We start from the raw sequence: 26,819 nt of genomic DNA on the forward strand, positions 1-26,819 counted from the left end.
TAGGGCAAAGAAAACGTTTTAATAAATTTTCAATCAATCATTCCAATAATACACAGTTGGATGTGTTAGTTGGTTGGATGCACTTCAAGCTGCTTCCACATGAGGCAACTTCTCTCAATCATTCCAATAATACACAGTTGGATGTGTTAGTTTGGTTGGATGCACTTCAAGCTGCTTCCACATGGAGTTGTGGGAACTACTTTTTCTGGCGGATGGTTTTTTCAATAAATCTTCGATTAATGTGTGTTTATTGTATAGAAATAAGGTTGGATGAATCTGGCAGTTGTATAAAAGCTTTACACCACGTGCAGTCGTGATTTGTGACCAATAAACCATGCCTAGGGGGGTCTAACGACCCTCGGCTGCGCCTCGGGCCTAACAACCACCCCTAGGCATGGTTTATTGGTCACAAACCACTCCTGCGTGTGATGTAATGCTTAATTATTTTATTTCATTGGGTTTTTAGCCCTAGTTGCACTTTTGTTGCACTTTTTGTGTTTATTTCATGTTTTTAACAGTGCATGAAAGATTGTGTATTACTTTTTTTTTGTAAATCATAGTGGTTAAAAAATGTGGGTGTGAGTTTTTTTTAATTCATTGTTTTGTATTTCTAAAGTACTCTAAAGCAGCATTTTTCCACTTCAAGATTTCAAGCTGTTTTGGGCTGGGCTCCGCCCATACTTGCAAAGCGCTTTGAGTGACAGTCACTCACAGTCTGCACTGGCAGACAGAGAGAGACATAGAGAGATAGACAGGGAGACTAATTAATTTAGCCGCAGGGGGGCATAATCCCACGGGACAATGCATTGGTAACTTGTTTCAAATGAGAATATATACCCCTGTGAATATTATTGCACAGATCGGAATACGCGTGGGAGTGTGCGTGTGCGCTATGATATTTTGCAACAGGTTGACGAGTGCCGACAGAGAGAGCAGAGAACGAGCGAGAGAGGGAGAGAGAGTGTAAATGCTCCGTATCCCTCTCTCTCCCTCTCTGTCTATCTCTCTCTCTCTCCCTCTCTCTCGCTCGCTCATTCTCTGCTCTCTCTCTGTCGGCACCTGCGCCACATCAACCCGTTTGAGGAAGTGTCAGTATTTCCACTCGCTCTGTTGTTGAGCGAATTGTTGATTGTGGGGGGTGACTACAACCAGTGCCTTATTCACGTCAGCGAGCGAGTCAAATCAGAATGGCTTAGTTCAGTGAGGGAGGATCTCGTGAACTCGAGACTGGACTGATGAGCCAAAATGAGAATTAGAGACACAGACCCCATTGATACAACCCCACATTGCTAGAAAACAATGCTAAACTCTGGAAAAGGCCATTTATAAGACATGGGACCTTTAAAGCGTTGGCATTGCTACAGCGGGTCCCGTCTAATAGCTGGCACTGAATGTGTTAAGGGGAAGGGATGATTAGGTCGCCTAATTTGACCAGGAACGTCGGGGAACCCCCTACTCTTTGCGATAGGCGACCAAATTCAGTCAGGACCTCGGTTTAGCATCTCATCCGAAGGACGGCACTCGCAGCTGTACAGTGTCCCTATCACCGTAACAGGGGCATTGTTATCGACTAGTCCAGAGGACAGAGTGCCCCCTGCTGGACAACAACAGTCCAGAGATCTACTCAATGTACTCATGTAGCCACGCTGCCGGACAAGAGTGTAATATACTAGACAAGAGGGAGCCTTTTCCACAAATATACATATTACTATCCCATCTCTTGGGTCTTTGGAAAGACCAGACGAGGTCAGAGGAGTTTGATAATATTTACTGAGGACGGCCAGATAATGTTGATATTTAATTTAAACATTTAAAAACATAATGCATGATCATGGGTTTATTTGGGATTTTTACATTGGATTTATTTTGTGTGGTGTGTTACAACAATAAATAACAAAATGTTCTAAATAAATAACAATGTTGAAATTGAGAAGTTTTTTATTTTTATTTTTTACAACTAAAATTATAATTTATTTCCAGTTGGGTACCGATACCGAAGTCCAGGAACAGGTACAGGTACCGGTACCAGTTCAAATGTGAATGGTACCAACCCCTACGCCTTTCGTTATTGTAACTTTTGAGAAGAAAGTACAAATCCACTTCCTGAAAGTAACAATGCTAAGCAGACTCAATAAAACCTGGAAGACAGTAGACATCCGGGGCTCTTCTTTAAGGCTACCGAAGGGGTACCCAAAACATAATTTATTACTCAACCATCATAAAGTTAAGACTGCTGAACCGCCCTACTGAAAAAACTACGACCTTTGACCTTCCTCCATTAGGTGTAGCAGCCATGTTGGACGTCCTCCTCCTGCTCCCTGTGCTTCTCTCCCTCCCCTCCCTGGTGCTCACCGTCCCTCCACCCGGTGTGTCTCCAGGCCCCTGCAGACGCTGCTGTGACCATCTGGAGCCAGCAGAGGGCAGTGCAGGGCCGGCACACATGTCAGGGCTCAACCATATGCCAGAGGTCCGCACCTACATAAACATGACCATCCTCAAAGGTAAAGTATCGTATTTATGGAAATTAACTATAGTAATACTAGTATTCCTCTAGTTTTTCATGCACAGTAGATTTACCAAATAAAGTGATAGTGATTTATAGTAATCCTGGGGTTTTTTTTACACTAAAGATTTACCACAGAAATACTGTAGTGATTTATCATCATAGTATTGTATGTACTTCCACATAGTATGTTGTGGAATATTATAGATATTAGACATGTATGGTGAATCACTATAGTATATAACATAATATACTGTATAAACATAACCATCCTCAAAGGTAAGGTTTTCTTCAGGCATGGAATCAATCTGCTACTCAGAGCTTTAAGTCACTGCCCCAAGTGCCTTAATAACAAATCAATATGCTACTCAGAGCTTTAAGTCACTGTCTGCCCCAAGTGCCTTAATAACGAATCAATCTGCTACTCAGAGCTTTAAGTCACTGTCTGCCCCAAGTGCCTTAATAACGATTCAATCTGCTACTTTGATCGATAACATTTTCACTAATGTTATAAATAATAGAATTGTGTGCGGACTGCTGACAAATGATATAACAGATCACTTACCAGTTTTTGTAATAATAGAAGATAATAATCAGCCAAAGAGGGAATCTCAGAAAATGTGTAATAAAAGGCACCTTTCAGAGGACTCAATAGGGGCACTCAAAAGGGAACTGGCTCTCCAGCAATGGGTTGAGGACGGGTGTTTGAAGCAACTGATGTGGACTCAGCATATGGCTGCTTTCTGAATACATTCATGACTTTATATGATCGTTTCTGTCCTATTGTGCAGCAAAGTAGCCGACGAACTAGGAAGCCAGATAAACCATGGATAACAAAAGGAATTTCAAATGCCTGTAAAAAGAAGAATACTCTTTATAGAGATTTCATCAAGCATAGAACTAAACAGAAATAAATAAAATATAAAATATATAAAAATAAATTAACAGATAGGCCTACTATAAGAAAACGTAAGAAGGATTATTATAATAACTTACTAGAAATGAATAAAAATGATATTAAAGGAACATGGAAAATTATAAACACAATAATTGGAAAATCAAATAACAAACCAGGCTATATTGATCAGTTTTCTGTAAATGGAACGGAAATAACCAACATGCATGAGGTAGTGGAGGAGTTTAATAATTTTTTTTGTAAATGTTGGCCCAGATCTTGCAAGGAAGATCAAGCCTCCACAAGGGGGAGCTATTGCAGAACAATACATTGATAGGAATTAGGGATGCAGACCTACAACAGTTGCTAACAAATATTACAGGTGAACTGGGGAAGCTGAAATGTTGGCTTGATACTAACAAACTCTCCTTAAATATAAGTAAGTCTAAATGTATTTTGTTTGGTAATAAAAAAATACATCCGGATACTCAAGTAGAGATATGCATAGATAATGTTCATCTTGAAAGAGTAAATGAATATACTTTTTTGGGGGTCGTGATAGACCAAAACCTCAGCTGGAAAACTCATATTAACTATGTAAAGAAAAAAACAGCGCATAGCTTAGGTATCTTAAAGGGGAACTATCTTATAAATGGCCTTTTTCAGTGTTTAGCATTGTTTCATAGCTATATGGACTTATATTAATATGATCTATGTCTCTAATTCTCATATTGGCGCATTCTTCCAATTCTCCTCTCACAATATTCACCCTCACTGAACTGAGTCATCTGAAAATGTGCTGATTTGTGATGTCAGAGAGATTCCGCTGCATGATAATCATCAGGCCCCACCGTGGTTTAGGTGCCCAGGCTCAAAACGGCTTAAGATCTTGAGGTAGAAAAATGCTGTTTTTGAGGACTTGATTAGAAATACAAAACAATGAATTAAAAAAAGAAAAATTACAGAGGTGTTCCATAGACTAACAGGAATTGTGTAAAAGTGCCCAAATAGTGAAAGAAATTGTAAAATAGTTCCCCTTTAAGAAAAACCAGATACATATTAAATTTGAGATCATTATACACAATTTATTGTACTCTTTTATTACCATATCTAACTTACTGTATAGAAACTTGGGGAAACACATACAAAACTAATCTGAATCCTATTATCATCTTACAGAAAAAGGCAATAAGGGTTGTGAACAATGTTAGTTATCTCCATCCTACAAACACACTGTTTTTTGAACTAAGGGCATTAAAGTTCCTCGACTTAGTTGACCTTAAAACAGCAGAGTTAGTTTTTAAAGCTAGAAGTTATCAACTGCCATGTAACTTACAAATTTTGTTTAAAGAACGAGAGGTGACGTATAATTTAAGAAGAACACTCAATTTGAAACAGCCTAGAGCTCGAACCACACTTAAAAGTATGTCTGTGTCAGTTAAAGGAGTGAAACTCTGGAACAATTACCGGATGAAATAAAAAACAGCAGGAGTATTTTTAAGTTTAAAAAGATGTTTAAAAACTGGGTTCTAGAATCTTATAGTAAAATTTAACCTACAATCTGTTTTTCTCTACCATGAAACTCTGGTATTGCAGATGAATTTTTGGTTTTCCTATGTTGGCTTATGTTCTTTTCAGGAACGGTTTTTGTTGATTGTTAATTTTTTGTTTGTTTGTTTTATCTTGCAAACTTTAACTTTTTTTGTTCTTTTCTGGATCGGTTTTTGTTGATTTTTGATTGTTGATTTATTGTTTTGTTTGTTATATTTTGAAAACTTTAACTTTTTTGAATTTGTTCACAATGGATTCTTCAGTTGGCTTGACAGAAAAGTAAAATGAGGAAACTGCCCCCCCCCCCCTTCATCAGTCTAAAGTAATGGGGTGCAGTTACACAGGGAGAGATGATAGGGGGCGGTATCTTCCCAATTGAGCTCAGAGAGAGTCTGCATCACTAACCTGAGGCTCGATTGATGAAATATGAATTAAAAAAAAAATTAAAAAAAATACGACAAAGAAACGCTATATAGCGTTGGCGGCACTCAGCGGTCGGCATGAACTAACGACAAAACACGTGGCTGGCATTCAAAGTGTTAATAACGAATCAATCTGCTACTCAGAGCTTTAAGTCACTGTCTGCCCCAAGTGCCTTAATAACGATTCAATCTGCTACTCAGAGCTTTAAGTTACTGACTTCCCCAAGTGCCTTATTAACGAATCAATCTGCTACACAGAGCTTTAAGTCACTGTCTGCCCCAAGTGCCTTAATAACGAATCAATCTGCTACACAGCTTTAAGTCACTTCTCCAAGTGCCTTAATAATGAACCAATCTGCTACACAGCTTTAAGTCACTTCTCCAAGTGCCTTAATAACGAATCAATCTGCTACACAGAGCTTTAAGTCACTGCCCCAAGTGCCTTAATAACGAATCAATCTGCTACACAGCTTTAAGTCACTTCTCCAAGTGCCTTAATAATGAATCAATCTGCTACACAGAGCTTTAAGTCACTGCCCCAAGTGCCTTATTAACAAATCAATCTGCTACACAGAGCTTTAAGTCACTGTCTGCCCCAAGTGTCTTAATAACGAATCAATCTGCTACACAGAGCTTTAAGTCACTGCCCCAAGTGCCTTAATAATGAATCAATCTGCTACACAGAGCTTTAAGTCACTCTCTGCCCCAAGTGCCTTAATAATGAATCAATCTGCTACACAGATCTTTAAGTCACTGTCTGCACCAAGTGCCTTAATAATGAATCAATCTGCTACACAGAGCTTTAAGTCACTGCCCCAAGTGCCTTAATAACAAATCAATCTGCTACACAGAGCTTTAAGTCACTTCTCCAAGTGCCTTAATAATGAATCAATCTGCTACACAGAGCTTTAAGTCACTGCCCCAAGTGCCTTATTAATAAATCAATCTGCTACACAGAGCTTTAAGTCACTGTCTGCCCCAAGTGCCTTAATAATGAATCAATCTGCTACACAGAGCTTTAAATCACTGCCCCAAGTGCCTTAATAACAAATCAATCTGCTACACAGAGCTTTAAGTCACTGTCTGCCCCAAGTGCCTTAATAATGGCAATAACAATTTACTGACCTCTGAGACTAAATTAGCTTGGAAGAAAATGTGGCAATAATACAATAATTCTGAAATCTAGTGGTATTCCCCAAATGGTTGGATGAATGCAACCAGGGTTTAGATAGTTTAAACTTTGTTGTGTATAGTAAAACAGTCAAATATCACAATATCGTTGAGTCTTTAAAGACCCAATCAATGAAGCAAACGGATAGACCCACCACCAAAAATAAATAGTTTTCATTCTCTAGTTGATTGACTGAGCTCTTGATATAGTAACACTACATGTAAATATAGGTTTTTGTATTAACACTATTTTGTGACAGTAAAATATTTGTTTACATTGGTAATCTTTGTTAACACTAGCGTAAAACACACCTGCATTGTGATTTACAACAAGTTAGCTTACAACAAGCTAGAGATCAAACTCTTCAATAATGTAATGTATATATACCCACATTCAAGTCAAGTCAAGAGTTTTAATTGTCACGGCATACAGGTATACAATGAAATGCGGGTGGTCTTGCCCGCAACGATGTGCAATACAGTGGTACATATAATAGAATCATAAGAAGGAAACAACATTGTGCAGTAACAGGTAGCAGGTAACATGGAGTGACATCTCGGTATCTGTACATAGTTATTTACAGAGCATGTGGGACATGCTAGTTAGCTTTGGTAGTGCAATACACTGTTCCTGTTATTCTAATTTAAAGTGTCCTTTCCTTTGGCCATAAGTGTGCGTGTGTGCGACATGAGTGTGTGCCCGCTCATGTTAAAGTGTTAAGTGGCTGCTCGTGTGTGAGCGTGCACAGTGTGCGTGTCGTGTGTGTGTTCATGTGTGCTTGTGTGTGGACAGTTCAATGTTCTGAGCACTCAATGTTCATTGTTCATGGCTCTGATGGCCTGGGGGAAGAAGCTGAGCCTAAGCCGCTCTGTCCTAGTAGCTGGGGTTCGCAGGCCTCAGCAGCTGAAACAGGCTGTTATTGGGGTGGTGAGGGTCTTTCATTATCCTGCAGGCTCTGGATTTGCACCTCTTGTTGTATAGAACCTGCAGGGGGGGTAGTGCAATACCCGTGGTACGCTCGGCTGAGCGCACCACTCTCTGTAGGGCCTTCTTGTCCTGTGCCGTGCTGTTTCCATACCAGGCAGTGATGTTTCCGGTCAGGATGCTCTCTACAGCTCCTGAGTAGAAGGACTGGAGTATCTTTCCCGATACTCTGAACTTCCTTAACTGTCTCAGGTGGTAGAGACGCTGTTTCGCCTTCTTTACTACTGTGTCTATGTGTGTTGACCATGTCAGGTCCTCTGAGATGTGGACCCCCAGGTACTTGAAGCTGCTCACCCTGTCCACGGTAGCCCCGTTAATCATCAGTGGTGTGTGCGTCTCCTGCTGTCCTCTCCTATAATCCACAATCAGCTCCTTGGTTTTACCAATGTTCAGGAGCAGGCTGTTGTCCTGGCACCAGCGTTCCAGTACCTCAACCTCCTCCCGGTAGGCCTTCTCGTCGTTGTCCGAGATCAGCCCCACCACCACCGTGTCATCTGCGAACTTCACTATGGAGTTGGAGCTGAACTTGGCCACACAGTCGTGTGTGTAGAGTGAGTACAGCAGGGGGCTCAGAACACAGCCCTGGGGGGACCCGATGCTCAGGGTGATGGTGTTGGAGGTCTGACCCCCCACCCTGACCGCCTGGGGTCTTTCGCTCAGAAATGGTCAAAGAAATCACAGATCGGAGCTTTTAAGTATAAAGGTTCATTAGGGCATATTTCTTCCAGTCAGGGCCTGCAGGCTACATTGATCCAGTCAGGGCCAGGCTACATTGATTCCTTTTGTCTTTCTATCAAGTATCAACGTCTGTCTTTAATTCATTGGAATTGACGGATATGTCACCGTCCGTTAGCAAAGCTGTTGTTTCTGCAAACCACAAACCAACAGACATTTATACCTTCCTTCTGTTTTCTGAACCACTGCTCGTGTGTCGTAGAACCACTGCTCGCGTGTCATAGAATCACTGCTTGCGTGTCATAGAACGTACGGTTATGTATATAAACATAGTTATATGAGTATAGTGACGCTCAGCGTCATAGTGCAATACTCTTCATATCCAGTATTGAACTGAAATAAATTCTCACATGTACCTTTAATACCATCATCTGTCTGGCCACACCCCCATCCGCTACCTACATAAGCGGGGGTGTGGCCATACCATCAGCTCCTTCCCAATCTTTCACCACAAGGCAAGATCAAGGGGTCCTCAGTGAGTCCTGACGCTGAGCATCACTATACTCATATAACTATGGTTATATACACCGTACGTTATATATCGTATAGCTCTGCTCAGCGTCATAGTGCAACACAGGAGCTGAGCAGAGCTGAAGCTCAACAAATGTACCCGCTAAGGCCCCCCACAACCATCAGAACCGGGGAGGACCCGAGCCCCCCGAAACCCCCTAGCGGAGGACGGGGGCGTCGGGTCCGACTGCACGAAGAGGAGACTTCAGCAACTCAACGCACAGGGTGAGCAGACCGTGGGGCATACCCACGACTACACAAACGCACAACCCGCATGCCACTAGGGAACGAACGGAAAGGAACAAACCCCCGTTACCACCCCTAATATCACAGGGTCAAGAGAAAAACCAACCCTGTGGCAAGGCCGTAGCAGCGGAGCGCGAAGGAGGACCCAGACCCAGAAGGGACTGGACCCCCCCGGAAAAAGGGGGCCTGGAGAGGCCAATGACGCCACAGCATCGAGACCAGGGGCGGAGCTAGGGGGTGGCTACCTGGGCTCAAGCCCCGGATGTATTCTGAAAAGCCCCGAATCTATTTAAAAAAAAAAAAATCTTTTTTTTTTCTTTTTCTTTTTTTTCAATTCATCATTGTTACATGAAAATATGTTTGTACCAGATTTAGCAGAAGCTAATTTCCATCTGTGGTCTATCCAGCTGCTAACTGTATTTGAGTGAGTTAAGTCTTGGTGTTATGGTAGACTCAGACCTAAGCTTTAAATCACAATCAACAAGTTGACAAAAACTTAATTCTTCCACCTTAGAAACATAGCTAAAGTACGGCCATTTATAAATCAAAAGGACGCTGAAAACCAGATCCATGCCTTTATCTCAAGCCAACTCGACTACTGTAATGCACTCCTTACCGGCCTCCTGATTAAATACGATGATAACTATTTTATTGCAATGCACTATTGCATTATTTTATTCTATTTTACTAACTATTTTATTGCACTGCACTATTTTACTTTGTATCAGTGAATCATAGACGCCTGGCCATAAGAGCATTCGGAGCATCTCTGCTCTCCCACTATTGAACCACTTTTTGATTATATGAAAAATATGATATATCCCCCCCCAATATATAAATCTAACCATAACTATGTTATGGTTAACTGAGTTTTATAGTGAAAAGAGCAGCTTTATTGGTCAAGATTGAAGGCTCTATATTGCAGGAAATTGCACGTACAGGTTCATTAAATTCAAAAAAAATCTGTCGTGGAGGGGGTCGTGCCTGAGCCCATCCAAACCACCCCTTGCCTGCCCAAAAAAAAAAATTTTTTTTTAAAAAAAAACAAAAAAAAAAAACAAAAAAAAAGGGGGGGGCCCATCTGGGCTAAGCCCCGGATCTCCTACAATCCTAAATCCGCCCCTGATCGAGACCTCACCAGGCGGTCACTAGTGACACCGTCCCCCACATCGCCAGCGTATTCGGACAGGGCCCATCCAAGAGCAGGCCCTTCCCCCCTATAGCACGCCGCCTAGCTCACTGATCCTGGTGGTATACTCAGGCAGTCACCCATCCAAGTACAACCCAGGCCTGAACCTATACCGCTTCCGAAATCGAACGAGATCGGGCGTGTTCAGGTTGACATGGCTGTAAGCTCAAAGCACTCAAGAGGCTACACCCACAGCGGGAGCAGGCAGCGCACCGGGGAGACGACCCCCAGAAGAGGTTGATCCCTCAATCCAGGCAACAGGCACTTGACCTGAGCCTGGAGCACTGCGGACTAGACGGGCGCCAAAGGGGTCTGCTGAAACAGCACCCCGGCGGAAGGGGCGTATGTTGGCATTGTTGTGCATGTCACAGCCTCCACAAAAAAAAACCCAACTCTCTAGAGGGGTCGAGGCAGAGAAGGCTGACACGATTGGCAGACATCATGAAACGTGTGGGGGCACACTCAAGCGGCCTAACCCGAGAGTTGACTCCGCTGCAACACACCAGGGAACCAACCACCCCCTTGGTGGTCGTTCCTATAACCCCTCAAGAAAAAACTCCAAAACACAACTGCGGGTATACACTGGCTATACCGCAGTACAAGTGTTTCAGTTTTCAAAAAGGGGTTATCCCAGGCCTACGGGTCGACGAAACAATTTCGGACCGGGCCTGGCGTACACAGGAATGCCAGAGGAGAAGAATCACCTCAACAGCCCCCTCCCAGCCATGCTTAATCAGGAGAAGAGAGGGGCGAAAATAATGGAGAAGGACCAGGCCCCCTTAGCACAGCGCAAGGTACAACACAACATGGACCAAGCAACAGTGAGGGGTAATACGTAGTAACACAACCATGAACATCTCCATAACGTCAAACCCTGTAACACCCGGACCGACCCGGCATTTCCCCCCCCGAAAAAAGCACAAGTCCCTCAGGGTACCAGAACAGCAGATCTGCGTCCCCGGCGGACAACTGACCTGGACCGGCGCGACCAGAATCAGTCCTGTGCCCTAATCACGCCGACATCCCCAACACTAGGAGGGGGGTAGGTACACGCGTCGATCCAAAACATTACAGAGGGCGCCACCCAGACGGTCCCTTCCGTACCACGCTCGGTGGCCCACCCCAAGGGCGTGAGACCCCTCTACCTATGCTTTGATCTATTCCATTAACATCCCCCAGATATGAACGAGAATTCGTCGAGACAAACCTAGTAAACTGGCGCTCGGAAGAGACAAACTCCATCCCAGTTGCCCCATAAAAACGCAGTTTTAATGATGAGCAACCAAGGCGCGCAAGCCCATGCGTGATTCCTATCAGAAGCACCCAGGGCCAGCACTATGTACACGTCGAGACCCAAAACACATCAATGGATAGTCTAACAAGACACCAGATACCGTTCCTCCAAGCCGCCTGGGAGAACGACAAGAAGCCGCTTTTTTCACAGAAAAAAATACGGACATGGGTCCCATACGACGCGGCTGAGGGAAAACAACACCCCGTCAACCATGCTCCATAAAAGAGGGGACGGGGAGCGACGTAACCTATGACGGGGGAAAAACCATGACTCAACAGACCATTACCGGCGAGGAGTCAGGGAACTCCCTAAACGATACCCCGTCAACCTGCTCCATAAAGGAAAGGACGGGGAACCCCCAGAGAGACTTCCCACGTGAGCAATAGATTGAAAAGACATATTGCAACATTGAGCTATGTAACAATTGGATTAGGACTCTCCGAGGAGGAGGCTCTGAAACTCTGAGGCGGCTCCCTCACTGAGAGGGAGACTCTAACTCACGAGGAGGCTCTGAACTCCCAGAGGAGAAGACTCTGAAACACCCTGAGGAGGAGGCTCTGACCCAATACACACACTACCAGTAGGGAGCAGAGCAGAAGAACAAACGTCTCTACTGCGTTGCATCACCCACCAAGCTCAATACACAACAGAGCAGAACTTCTTTTTAAGTTCTACTCACCTTGACAATCTGAGGAGGAGGCTCTGAAACTCTGAGGAGGCTCCCTCACTGGGAGGGAGGGTCTGAACTCACAGGAGGCTCTGAAACTCCCCGAGGAGGAGGCTCTAAACTCCCTGAGGAGGAGGCTCTGAAACTCCCTGTAACAGAGGTACATAACATGGAGCCTGAATAACCCACGGAAGTCTTACCAATAGAAACGCGCCCAGTGACGTACTCTATGGCGGGGGAATTTCCGTGGTCCACCGCCCAATATGGCGTGGGACCAGGAAACCCCCCCCCCCCCTACCCTGTAACGCGCTGATCCAGCAACGTGACAGGAAGCCCGAAGGACAGGGGGTTTTAACCCCTGACCAATCAGAAAAAGGGGAGGAAGGTTTTACCAGTTCACCCCTTTATGACCCTTCACCCCTGATACGATGTAATGTCAAAGTAGAGCCATGACACCAGTCATAGCATGCTACCTGAAGCGTTTAACAGCTTCACATAGACTCATGTGCGAACCCTGCCATCTGAATTTTACAAAGAAAAACACAGACCCAGAGAGGGCCCCTTTAAGAGCCCCGGTACCAGAGCTTACACATGTGACTTCTGTAGGCCAACACCTAACCCAGTTGTGGATCTTAACGACACACACAACCCTCCATCACAACAAAAAAGGCAAAAGTACACTCTCACTACCGTAAGAGGAACGCAGTTTTTTATAACGAGAGAAGACACAAGTCCTCGATTACGTACTGGCCACAGGTCTTGCTAAGTCCACATGATAGCGACCAAAACAATCTTTTCCCTAGGAAAAAATCGTTTTCTCAAGCAGGAGCACAACCCCAGCAGAAGCTGAGGAATTACACCGTATCCCCACAAACATAGTGAAAACAATATATTGTAAACAAAACATGTTTGAGAGGAGGGGGGGAAGCCCCAGGGAACCGGGGGGAATCACCCGTCCCCACCTTACCCTTGATACGACTAGGTTGAACAGGTACCCCTGTTAATATGTGAACACGCTACTTGTTTATTGTCATCACAGGCTGAGAGAAGGACTCACCCCTCGATCATATGTCACTAAGCACAGCTTTGCAGGGTTATTAACCCAACTAGTTGTGAGCTCAACCACATTAAACTAACGTTACATGAACACACAAGTTCTCATCACAACCAAACCAGTTAATTTTTACTCACGTAAAAAACAACGCCGATTTTCTAGGTAGAGAGAACTATACCAGCGACAAGACAATTCACACACAACACATGTCGTATCCCCAATGTAGTGAAGCAACATACGTTTTGGAAAAAAACATCGTTATTACAAAACATTTAGAAGGGAAGGAAGGAAGAGGCGTTAAGTGTCCAGAAGGACTCTTACCTACACCATGAGCGCAGGCTGAGAGTATTGCACTATGACGCTGAGCAGAGCTATACGATATCCACTGCTCGCGGGTCATAGAACCACTGCTCGGGTATCATAGAGCCACTGCTCATGTGTCATAGAACCACTGCTCATGTGTCATAGAGCCACTGCTCATGTGTCATAGAACCACTGCTCATGTGTCATAGAGCCACTGCTCATGTGTCATAGAACCACTGCTCATGTGTCATAGAGCCACTGCTCATGTGTCATAGAACCACTGCTCATGTGTCATAGAACCACTGCTCATGTCTCATAGAGCCACTGCTCATGTGTCATAGAACCACTGCTCATGTGTCATAGAGCCACTGCTCATGTGTCATAGAACCACTGCTCATGTGTCATAGAGCCACTGCTCATGTGTCATAGAACCACTGCTCATGTGTCATAGAGCCACTGCTCATGTGTCATAGAACCACTGCTCATGTGTCATAGAGCCACTGCTCATGTGTCATAGAGCCACTGCTCATGTGTCATAGAGCCACTGCTCATGTGTCGTAGAACCACTGCTCATGTGTCATAGAACCACTGCTCGCGTGTCGTAGAACCACTGCTTATGTGTCATAGAACCACTGCTCGCGTGTCGTAGAACCACTGCTCATGTGTCATAGAACCACTGCTTGTGTGTCATAGAACCACTGCTCATGTGTCATAGAACCACTGCTCGTGTGTCATAGAACCACTGCTCGTGTGTCATAGAACCACTGCTCGTGTGTCATAGAACCACTGCTCATGTGTCATAGAACCACTGCTCGTGTGTCATAGAACCACTGCTCATGTGTCATAGAACCACTGATCATGTGTCATAGAACCACTGCTCGTGTGTCATAGAACCACTGCTTGTGTGTCATAGAACCACTGCTCATGTGTCATAGAACCACTGCTTGTGTGTCATAGAACCACTGCTCGCGTGTCATAGAACCACTGCTCGCATGTCATAGAACCACTGCTCATGTGGCATAGAACCACTGCTCGCGTGTCATAGAACCACTGCTCGCGTGTCATAGAACCACTGCTCATGTGTCATAGAACCACTGCTCGTGTGTCATAGAACCACTGCTCGTGTGTCATAGAACCACTGCTCATGTGTCATAGAACCACTGCTTGTGTGTCATAGAACCACTGCTCGTGTGTCATAGGCACAAGAGTTGTCAGTTTGGGTTTGGATGACTGATATACCGGTATGTATCACATGCATTGCGTTATGCTAGAAGGTTTTAACATTATTCATTCTATATTATTTACCCTCTATGTTCTTATAATAATTTACCAGCATTCTATGCACCTTCTCCCTGGTAGTGATGTAATATCTAAAAACATTATATGAAAGCAGCTTGAATAGGTTGACTTGACAGGAGAGCAATATGAAGAATATCCACTATGGATGCTATTTAGATATAAATCAGTATATTTATAAATTAAACACATCATCATCATCCACCAAAATAATATACACAGAGAAAGGAAAATCTGTACAAAAGTAGGCCATCCTATCTTGCCAAGGAGATGTGGAAAGGATGTTAGGATATTTCTATTCAGAAACACATGTGAAATGCAAAACCTTTTACTCGCTAGAGCATGGAATATTTACAGATGTCCTCCAGGTTAAGAAAGAAACCCCTACTTGGATAAAGACTCATGCTGGCATGTTGACTGAGATGTTACAGCATGTTTTTACAGTAGGCAAAATAAACCTTTATCATCATCATCATAATCATAATCATCATCATCATCATCATCATCATCATCATCAAGCAAAATAAGATACATCTAGAGTCAGGCCAATTAGAAGAGTATAATTTCACATATGAAAAGTGGGTTATCCATTACAGTCAAGGAGAAATGGAAAACAACATAGCAATTAAACAAAACACCATTTTTGCTGGTAAGAGAATCACTTTACAAAATATTACCTCATGTCTAAAAGCTCCCTCTCACTCCTCTGTTTCCTTTCTCCCCCACTCCCTTTCTCTTCTCCTCTGCTGTGCCTGTGACTCGGTTGCTTTGAAGCAAGGTTGGGATCAATTCACTTCCAAACAGAAATGGTAATTTACTTGCTGATGGTTTTCATTCACTTTTCAGTAGGTTAGGTTACAACCTTCTCATGCGCAAACATTTTCTCCCAATATTTTAATCCCAAAGGAAAAGAAAACACTTCCTGAATTCACCGAATTGGTCCCATATATTATATGTAGGGCTGGGACTTTATCGCATTAATTTCGATTAATTAACTACAGAAACAATTTAAAGTAAAAAAAAATGTATGCATTTAATCGCATGATGATTTTTCTTTATTGTGTAAGAATGTTACCTTTCAAAGGAGACCAGACTCATGCATGTGCTATAAGTATAAAGTATAATAAATCGCAAATTGTTATGGTTTGTTCATAAAAAATAAATAAAATAAGAGAAATTGAGATCAATCAAGAGTATTTTTTTTTTCAATGATCAAATGTTCTGGAATGTACTTGAAAGTACTGCGTTTTACTTTTACCTCGAAAGTGCTTGAGTTTACAAAAGGTCCTTTGCGCTATATATATATTATTCCTAAAATTGCTGCACTTTGTTAAAAATAGCATTGATCTGTTTGTCTGTGTAGTAGCTAATACAGGATTTTGCTGCTTAAATGTATGTATAATGTATATTCATTTGATATACCCAAATTCATTTGAAAATGCACCTAGTGGTGGGACTCGATTAAAAATGTTAATCGAATTAATTCGAGACTTTATAGTTAATTAATCTAAATTAATCACATTTTAATCGCATATCAATATTTTATGCGAAAAGCAACATTTTTCAATTCAAATAAATGTTGGTATACGAGTTGGTATCAATGAATATACATTATACAGTACATACGTTTAAGCAGCAAAATCCTGTATTAGCTACTACACAGACCAACAGATCAATGCAATTTTTAACAAAGTGCAGCAATTTTAGAAATAATATATATATATAGCACAAAGGACCTTTTGTAAACTCAAGCACTTTCGAGGTAAAAGTTAAACGCAGTACTTTCAAGTACGTTCCAGAACAGTTGACCATTGGGAAAAAAAACTCTTGATTGATCTCAATTTCTTTTCTTTTATTCTTTTTTATGAACAAGCCAGACTAAGAAAAAAAGTTATTTGTGATTTATTATACTTTATACTTATAGCACATGCATGAGTCTGGTCTCCTTTGAAAGGTAACATTCTTACACAATAAAGAAAAATCATCATGCGATTAAATGCATAAATTTTTTTTAACTTTTAATTCTTTCTGTAGTTAATTAATCGAAATGAATGCGATAAAGTCCCAGCCCTTATATTTGAATGATTTGGTCTTAAAGGAACATGCCAACATTTTGGGACAAGCTTATACTGTCTCCTCCAGAGATAGACAAGAAGATAGATACCAGTTTCCTCTCTGTGCGTTCAGTAGAAAGCTATCTGGCTGCATGTTAGCCTAGCTTAGCACAATGAACGGAAGCGGATATGACCGGTTAGCCTAGGCATTGTCTAACTAACACCACTCCCGAAGGCTAACCGGTCATATCCGCTTCCATTCATGGTGCTAAGCTAGGCTAACATGCAGCCAGATAGCTTTTTTTTTTATTTTTATTTTTTGGTCTTTTTCCCCCTCCATTTTCCTCCGATTTTCTCCCATCCCAATGTTAGTCGTATGCCAATTCCCAGTCCCTTCCTGGTCGCTGCGCACTTACCCCCCACAGTCAGATCATCTGGGAGAGTGGAGGCTACCACGTGCTTCCTCCGACACACGTCCAGCCAATCACCGCTTCTTTTCACCTGGCAGCGCGGATTCTCATTGAGAGGGCGTAGCGTGTGGGAGGACCACACTATCCCCCTCAAGTCCAATCCGCGCTTAGCAGGCGCCCCGACCGAACTGTAGGAGTCGCTGTTTACAACGACCCGGACCCACCCCGCCAGCTTCTCCCACCCTCTAATACAGCCAATTGTATTAGTGCAGAAGGCCAGCCAAGCTGGTGACAACCCCGGAGCTGTGAGCTGGATTCGAACAGGCGAATCCAGCTCACAGCTCCGGGGCTGGTGACGAACGCAATCTCCGCTCGGCCACCTAACCGCCCTAGCCAGATAGCTTTCTAATGAACGCACATGCAGAGAGGAAACTGGTATCTATCTTCTTGTCTCTCTCTGGAGAAGATGATAAGCTAATTTCCCAAAATGTTGGCATGTTCTTTTAAGTCATGTCTTCTCTGTTCTCCTGGTCAGAAAGATCACCACATCCCAACCAGACCGCAGGACACTGCATAGGATGTAGATTTCACGCCAAAGAGGTCCTGTCAGTGTCATGGTTGGTGTAGTGGAGAACCCAAAACGCAGGACCAACAGGCAGAGGCACAGGCAGATGAAACCCAACCCAGTGTATATTTATTGACTTATAGCAGGCAGGGAAAAAACCAAGGCTGACAGCCGTGCTGACTAACCAAAGACAAAACGCCTGCAGGAGCTAAACACGCAGGGGAAAATAACTTAGTGTGAAATCTGACAGTGAACAATGACACCACAAGGACTGAACAGAGGGAGCAAACATGGAGACACATGGGAAGGATTACAAATGGGAACAACCTGGGCTGATTACAACAAGACGTGGCTGAGGAAGACTCAGACGACAAAGAATTAGGGAACCTAGACAGTGAACATATAGAACGACATGATCTAGAAAGTAACACAAAACATAATACAAATAACTGAACCAAGACAAGAGAAACATGGAAACACTAAACCTAGACAAGAGACGCTTAATACATGGAGCAGCTAAACAACTGAACTAAATGGGGGAACGTGAACGGGAGGGAGAGTGAGAGAGAAAGGGAGAGCAGGGAGAACAGAGAGAGAGAGAAAGGGAGAGGAGAGAGCAACGAGGCCAGGGAGAGCAGGGAGAACAGAGAGAGAGAAAGGGAGAGGAGAGAGCAACGAGGCCAGGGAGAGCAGGGAGAACAGAGAGAGAGAAAGGGAGAGGAGAGAGAAGAGAGAGAAGAGAGAGAAACGAGGCCAGGGAGAGCAGGGATAACAGAGAGAGAGAGATAGAGAGAAAGCGGGGGAACAAATGTCCATGGCAAAAAGGGGGAGAGAAGTCCATGTTAAACGGAGTGCGTTGCGGTGGCGATTGAATGGAACTCAATTGACTCATTGATCATCTTTAGCCTCGTAGGCATATTTATTTCTCAGGCGGGGCGAGATGCGGTCGTAGTGCCGCTATATCAACAACAATCATTGACAAATAATAGACCGGAACAGGAATGGAAAGGAAACGTCAGTGACGTCACATACTGGATTTACTACATCGCCCTCTGTAGAACACAAATGAGCAAGGGCGCACATAATAAAAATATATTTAACACCCCCACTCGAACTTAGCTTATTGTGGTACAAAACAAAAATATATATATATATATTCTCCCTCTTTGGCCTTCAATACAAAATAAACAACAACTAAAAAAAAACATATTGGCACATCCATGCTTTTCTTTCACTCTAACTAAGTGCCAAACAAATACTGAGCAAACTTCTTCAGTTGTAGCTTAGTGGCTGGTTTTGTCATCACATCAGCAATCATGTTGTCAGTAGGACAATATTCCAAACATATCCTCCCACTATTCACAGTTTCTCTTATGAAGTGATATTTTATATCAATATGTTTACATCTTTGCCTGTTTACAGGATTCCTGGCTAGTGCAATAGCTCCTTGGTTATCATCATAAACCTTGGTTTGTGCATACTGACATCCATCAATACCCTTGAGTAGCTGTTGCAAATACATACACTCCTGTATGGCTGATGCTAAGGCCATGTATTCTGCCTCGCAGGTAGAAAGTGCAACTGTTGGTTGTCTTCTACTCTTCCATGAAATGAGAGAGCTTCTCCCACTTAGACTGGCACAGTACCCTGTGGTACTACGTCTGTCTACAACATCTGATGCCCAGTCAGCATCACTGTGGACTATTAGGCCTAGTTCACCTGTATCATTCTTTTTAAAACATAAGCCACGGTCTGTTAAGATACCTTAAGATACCTGAACACATGTTTTACAGTGTTCCAATGCTCTTCACTTGGTTCAGAAAGATGCTAGGAAAGTTTACTGACTACAAAACTTAAATCTGGTCTAGTGCATGTAGCCAAATAGATCAAACTTCCCACTGCCTCTCTATACATCCTCGGGTCTCCAAATTTTTCTGCATTTTCTGTGTATTCAAGTTTTGATTCACATGGGGTCTCTCTGGACCTACACTCTTGCATTCCAAATCTGGAGAGGATTTTGTTCACATACCTCTGTTGTGACATTGTGACTTGACCCTCTGACTGGTTAAAATCTATCCCTAGAAAATGTTTTAATTTTCCCAGATCCTTCATTTTAAACCTCTCAGCAAGCATCATTTTGACACCTTTCACAACCTCCTCATTGTTACCAGCAATGATTAAATCATCAACAAATACAATTAGAATCACTTTTTCATTTTGTTTTTCCCTTGTGTATTGGCAGTTATCAGCAGGATTTTGTTCAAAACCATTCTCAGTGAGATATGCATGTAACAGAGCATTCCAGTTTCTGCCTGACTGCTTTAGACCGTATAGGGATTTCTGTAATTTGCATACTAGCTTTTCTCCTGTTTCTGACTTTATCTCATAACCTTCAGGTTGTTCCACATAGACCTCACGATCAATTGGTGCATGCAGGTATGCAGTTTTGACATCCAATTGATGTAAAAATACATCTTCCTGCACTGCCTTTTGCATGACCACTCTAACCGTTGTCATGTCAACTGTAGGTGAGAATGTTTCCTCGTAGTCAATACCTTGCTTTTGGCTGTAACCTTTTGCCACAAATCTTGCTTTACATTTGTCTGATCCATCAGTATTACTCTTGAGAGCATAGACCCACCTCGCCCCCACTGCCTTTTTGCCTGGTGGCAACTGGGTGATCTTGAATGTGTCATTCTCTTTCAGTGACTGTATTTCATCATTCATTGCGTCTACCCACAGATGTGACTTGGTTGAGCTTATGGCATCCTGGTAATTTTGTGGTATGTCACAAACTGCTCTATAACAAGAGTCTACACATGTTACCAGTCTGTCTGCTGTATCCTCAGTCACATAATCCTGAAGGTACACTGGCTTTCTCCTAACTCTAGGTGGGTACCTTCTACCCTGACACTCAGTGCTAGGCTGTTCACATTTAGCCTCAGAAACATCACTTTGAACACTTTGACCTGATGCATTTTCCATTTTTTCATCATCATTTCCCTCATTTTCAAGGATCCTGGGGTGTAACTGTGCATCTCTGTCCTGATATTCAATGTGTGATCCATGTGTCTGTGTTTCTTTTTCTTTGGCTGTCTCATTTGTGAACTTCACTAACCTGTGTTTTCTGACCTTCTCTGTGTCTGGATAGTACACAAGATAAGCTGGGCTGTTTTTGTCATAGCCAATAAAAAGACCCTGCTCACATCTGGGATCTAACTTCCCTTTCTCGTGTGTGTAGGCAAAACATACAGAGCCGAATTTCTGAAGTTTGGACATGTTTGGTTTCTTGCCTGTGAGCATCTCATATGGTGTCTTCTTTGTGCGTCTACCGTAGCACCTGTTTCTCACATAGGCTGCCGTCTGTACAGCATAACTCCACAGCTTGTCTGGCAACTTACTGTCTAACAGCATACACCTGCCCATTTCATAGAGGGTTCGCCAACCTCTCTCTGCTGTGCCATTTTGGTGAGGTGAATAGGGTGCAGATGTCTCATGCTTAATCCTATTTTTGGTTAACAGTGCTTTGAATTCCTTGCTTGTAAATTCACCTCCATTATCAGATCGTAAATATTTCACTTTTCCATAAGGGGCTGAGTCTGCCAAGTACCTCTCTGTGGCGTGTACTGCATCACTTTTGGATTTGAGAAAATACACAGTCATGGCACCCGAGTAGTCGTCTGTAAAAGACTGTGCATACTTATGACCTTCTAAGCTTGGGGTTCTCATGGGACCGGCTAAATCAGTGTGGACCATCTGTAAAGGTTCTGTAGCCTTTCTGTCCGGCTCCCTATTCCTTGTCTGGGTGAATTTACCTTTTGTACATATTTCACACAGCTGTGCTGGCTTGACTGCACTGCCTCTTATCTCCATACCTTTTACCACACCCAGTAACTTTTGTACATCCTCATAATTGCAATGACCCAATATTTCATGCCAAGTTTGCATGTCATGACATATATTGCATGTATCAAATCTTTTCTGAACAGTTGGCAAATAAAACAGATTACCACTTTCATGGAGGTCAAACCTGTTGCCCTTCTTGGCGATCATGTGGCTGTCCCCCTTTTTGAAAGTCACCGTTGCTCCTGCATTGGTTGCTCTTGCCACTGAGAATATGTCATGTGGATACATCGGCATATACAGTGCATCCTGTAGCTGTGCTCTTTGTTGCCGTCCCTCGTTGTCTAGTAGGTAGATCAGCGCCGTTCCTCTGCGTTGTGCCAACCCGCTGCACTTGGTCCCATCTGCCAGCTCCATTGAGTGGGTGTCAGGCTGGAATGTGTTGTCAAAGCTCTTGAACTTGGCAATATCATTCACGATGTGGGATGTCGCTCCGGCGTCCACCATGATCCCCTTTTTCTTCACGCTGGCTGACGGCCTCTCGTTGTTTGCATGCTTGGCCATGAAGCATTGATCGTCGTCGTCGGTGTCCACCTCTGCGACCTTTCTTGCTCCTTCTTTTCCCTTTTTCCTGCACAGGGACTCTGTGTGTGTGTTGCTCTTGCAGTGACTGCACCACACTTTTCGGGTGCACCTGTTTCGGGTGTGTCCTCTTTCTCCACACCTGTGAATGAATGAAATTAATGAATGAATGAATGAATGAATGAAAACTTTATTTAACAGATTGCAGAATGGGTACAATACAGTACGGCTCAATACATACAATTGTTAAGGGGATGCAGACCTGAGAAAGACGTTTGTCTTGTTTCCATCAGGGTCCCCCATTTTCAATTCATATAGACATTTATGACATACATAACATACATGACATTTATGGCATAGGGACATATAGGTATTTAGTACTGATACATTTGTGACATAGGCGGTATTCAAATATACAGTACTGTTACCCCTAGATCCTGACAGAGTATATACATATGATGGGGAGGGGACTGTACATTAGGAGGGGGTGGGTGGGTGGGAGGGGAATATACATACGGCGGGGAGGGAATATATACATGCGGTGGGGAGGAGACTGTCTATTAGGAGGTGGTGGGGGTTTTGGGCATTTACGGTGGCCAGTTTCGAATTGCAGCCTCCCGTAGGTGCTCTTTAAGGGCGGTTTTGAATGTGGGCAGGGATTCACATTCCTTTACAGCTTTGGGTAGGGCGTTCCACATTGTTGTGGCATAATTGCGAAACGTGTTTAGTCCCTTGTTTGAGCCGAATCTGGGTTTAACATGATTTGTTGAGCTTCCTCTGGTGTAGTGGTTGTGGTATTCACTGACCTTTGGGAAGTATTTTGACATGTACATGGGCACCCCGGTCGTATAGTGTATCTTGTAGACCAGGCCCATTGCAAGTTGCTGTACTCTGTCGTCTACTCTAAGCCATCCTAGGTTGGCAAAGTGGGCAGGGGTGAGGTGGGTTCTGGGGTTCAGGTCAAGTAGTAGTCTGACCAGTTTGTTTTGTGATGTTTGTAATTTTGTTTTAAGCGCCTTTGAGGTGCTTTGGTACCATGAGGTGCACGCATAGTCATAGTACCCTTGAATGAGTGCTCCTGCCAGAGTCCTCAGGGTATTCTTGTTTACCAGAGAGGAGATCCGGTACAAGAATCTAGTTCGTTGGTTGACTTTTTTTATTACATTGGATGCCATTTTGTCACAGGAAAGATTTGCCTCTAGGATGGAACCCAGGTAGGTAATTTCGTCTTTCCTTGTGACAATATTGTCACCCACTGTAACTGAGAAGCCGTCGGTCTTGCTGAGTTTGTTATTTGAACCGAAGAGAATGGACTCTGTTTTGCCCATGTGTAATGATAGTTTGTTATCAGCGAGCCATATGCAGATTTTGCCTAGTTCCGTGCTGAGGGTTTTTTCAACCTGCAATTTGTTCTTGTCAGAGACCAGCAGGGCTGAGTCGTCCGCAAACAGGAACAAGTTGCAGTCACAGGCTGACGACATGTCATTTGCATAAATTAGGAAGAGTAGCGGTCCTAGTATGCTTCCTTGTGGAACACCACAGCTCACTGTGAGGGGGGGGGGATAGAGTACCGTTTACCTCTACCATCTGTTCTCTCCCCTCCAGGTAGGATTGCATCCAGCTCACTGATAGGCTATCAAAACCAATTGCTTTTAGCTTGTCCATTAGAATGGAGTGATTGACAGTGTCGAAGGCCTTTTGTAGGTCCAGGATGACCATGCCGCAGTATTTGCCAGCGTCCACCTCTTGTTTGATGTGGTCGTTCAAATAGAGGAGGCATGTGTCAGTGGAGTGGGACGTTCTGAAGCCAGATTGGAATTCGTAGATTAGGTTTTTTTCCGCCAGGTACTTTTCGACCTGTTCGTAGACTATTTTCTCCATGACTTTCGAGATGGAGGTAAGAATAGAAACAGGGCGGTAGTTGCCTGGGTCTAATTTGCTGCCCTTTTTGTGTAGAGGGGTCACTCTCGCAATTTTGAAGTCCTTGGGGACGTGCCCCTGTTTTATAGAGAGGTTTATTATGTGTGTGATGACTGGGGTGATGGCGGCTGCTGCGTCTCTGAGGAATTTGGAGGGGATGTTGTCATGGCCAGTGGCCTTGTTAGGTTGGAGGGCGCTCAATTTTTTGAGTACCTCATCGGTTGTTACCATTTCAAGTTTGAAGTCGTCTTTGTGGACCCCTAGGTTTTTGTAGTATGCTACTATGTGTTCTACCCCATAATGCCCTGAGTGGGAGGGTAGTTTGTTTACCAGTGTTGTGGCTATGTTTGTGAAGAAGATGTTTAAGTAATTGGCTACATCCAGCTTGTCTGTGATGAGCGTGTTGTCCGTCTTTATGTTTATGTTTGAGAATCTGGTTTTAAGTTTTTTACTGCAGCCTAGTTGATTATTGAGTAATTTCCAAAGTTCGCGGGGTTTGTTTTTGTTTTCCTCAGTTTTGTCGTTGATGAAATTTCTTTTTGCGGTTCTGATCATGGTGTTTACGTCATTTCTTAGTCTGTTTCTTTGGATTTTTAGTTCAACCACGTGGGCTTGGAGTTCACTGTTTGAGCTTTTGGAAAGCTTTGTCTGACTTTTATGAAGTTCAGAGCATTTTTTGTCTCTGGTTTTCATAGCGGCCAGTATTTCAGTGTGCATCCATGCCTCAGCGCGATTTTTAACCCTGGTGGTTCTTATCGGTGCCATGTTGTTGAGTATTGCTGTGAATTTGGTTTTGAATCCAAGCCATGTTTCTTCAACCTGTGTACCACTGAGCTCATCTGACCAGTCCAAGCTCCCCAGTTCTAGGTTAAAGGCCTCTCTAGAGTAAGTTTTGAGGTCTCTAGATGTGACTGTTTTGTGACAGCCGGCCTTCTGTTTTAGCTTTTTGCGGGTACAGAAAATCATATAATGATCACTTAACCCGCATGCTATCACCCCTTTACTGGAGATCATGGACTTGTCAGAGGTCAAAATGAGGTCAATGGTGGTTTGTGTCGAATCGCATACCCTTGTGGGTTGTGTGATTAGCTGGCTGAAACCGTGCAGGTCAGAAAATCTACTGAAGGCCTTGAAGACGGGTGCTGATTTACGCAGCATATCCGTGTTCCAGTCCCCAATAAGAATTTTTTCTACCCCCTCCACCCCAGCTAAACACCCATCAAGTGTGTCATAAAACCCACTCTGTTCTGGTGGTCTATAGATTGTGCCTACTAGTACCGGTTTCGCCCTGTCTAATAAGATTTCAATCCAAACAGTTTCAATTTCATCATGGTTAAGGTCAGTACGGTTGATGTATTTGGTATCCTTGTGTATATACACACAGACGCCACCTCCATACTGGTTCCTATCCCTCCTGACTATTGAGTAGTTTTCAATTTCAATCTCTGGATCCTGTACAGATGAGTCTAATTTTGTTTCTGTGAAACACAATATGTTAGCCTTACCGTTTAAAAACAACTGTTTGATTTCAGCCAGTTTCGGTCTCAGGCTATTTGTATTCAGATGAAATATGTGAAGTCCATTTTTGCTTGTAATAAGTTTGATGTCGTCACAGTTGAGGTAACTCTGTTCCATTGTGTCCTGTCCTGTGGTGGGGGGAGGGGGGGCGTTGTTGCTGTTTGTGCCGTGGGTGGGGAGGGGGGGGAGGGGTGATGCTTTGTCCTTTGCTGGTGTCTGTATTCCTTTGTGTGAAAGCCCGCGATGTGGGGGGGGGGGGCTGGTTGATTACAGATATGTCTGATTGTACTCCATTGTGGGGGAGGGGGGGTGCCTTTTGTCCTGGCCTCGGCCCGGGTAGACTTGCTGGCATGGCGGCCTTGGCGGGGCCAGCCAAGCTAACCGTCGGGTCCTTGGTGGTCTCGATGTCCCGCGCCGCTCTTCCTTTAGCCACTCGCCGAGTCCGCTGGGGCTTCTGTGAGGGTATGTCGCCGCTTGCTGGTCGGCTGGTGCAACTGCTGGCTGAAGCGTCAATTGCGTGGATGCTGTTGATCTCCGGCGCCGGTGTGAGGAGCGATGCCTCGCTGTTTTGTCCCCGCGACGTGCTGGGCGCCTCGGTTGTGAACCCCGGTTCCTTCCCTCTCGCTGTGGCCTCTCGTGGGTTCTTTTGCAGGGGTGGCAGAGGAGGAATGTTGCCGTTGATCATGTCGTTAGCCGCAGTATGTGTGGGTAGCCGTTGATCTGTTGTGCTGGCTGCTGCTTCTTGGATCAGCAGATTTGACTGTAGTCTCTGGTTCCGTGTCATTACGGGACCAGGGTTCTGATGAATGTCACCCGACATGAGCAGGTATAATAAAAACATTGATCTCTTATTACACTTGCCTGCCGGGGGTAATTTCTTTCGTTCCGGATTTGCAGTAAGTACTGTGTGGATGGTCGTGGCTCCGAAGGCAGGATGTTTCCTCTCCGAGCCCGTTAACAAATAGAAGTCGCAATGGGACTGCTGTTTTACGTTTTCGCTATCCTCCACTTCTGTCTGGAGTTGCTGCTTGAGTTGTGAATTCAGGTACAAATCCATAATCCACAGGAGGGAAAGTAGAAAATGCGCAAAGTACTTTGTTGTTGTTG

The 26,819-nt window shown here is 43.7% G+C and overlaps 1 protein-coding gene across 1 annotated transcript in view; it reads left to right on the forward strand.

Moving 5' to 3' along the window:
- The window catches only part of c1qtnf6a (C1q and TNF related 6a), a 51,757-nt gene that overhangs the window by 15,832 nt on the left and 9,106 nt on the right, over positions 1 to 26,819 (forward strand). Inside the window, exon 2 of the mRNA XM_084328827.1 lies at positions 2,283 to 2,501. Coding sequence (XP_084184953.1) covers positions 2,294 to 2,501 — 208 coding nt within the window. The 5' untranslated portion in view covers positions 2,283 to 2,293. The remainder of the gene's footprint in view (positions 1 to 2,282; positions 2,502 to 26,819) is intronic.

This window comes from Notolepis coatsorum (assembly GCF_963971535.1).
Source record: "Notolepis coatsorum genome assembly, chromosome: 14".
Taxonomy (NCBI): Eukaryota; Metazoa; Chordata; class Actinopteri; order Aulopiformes; family Paralepididae; genus Notolepis; species Notolepis coatsorum.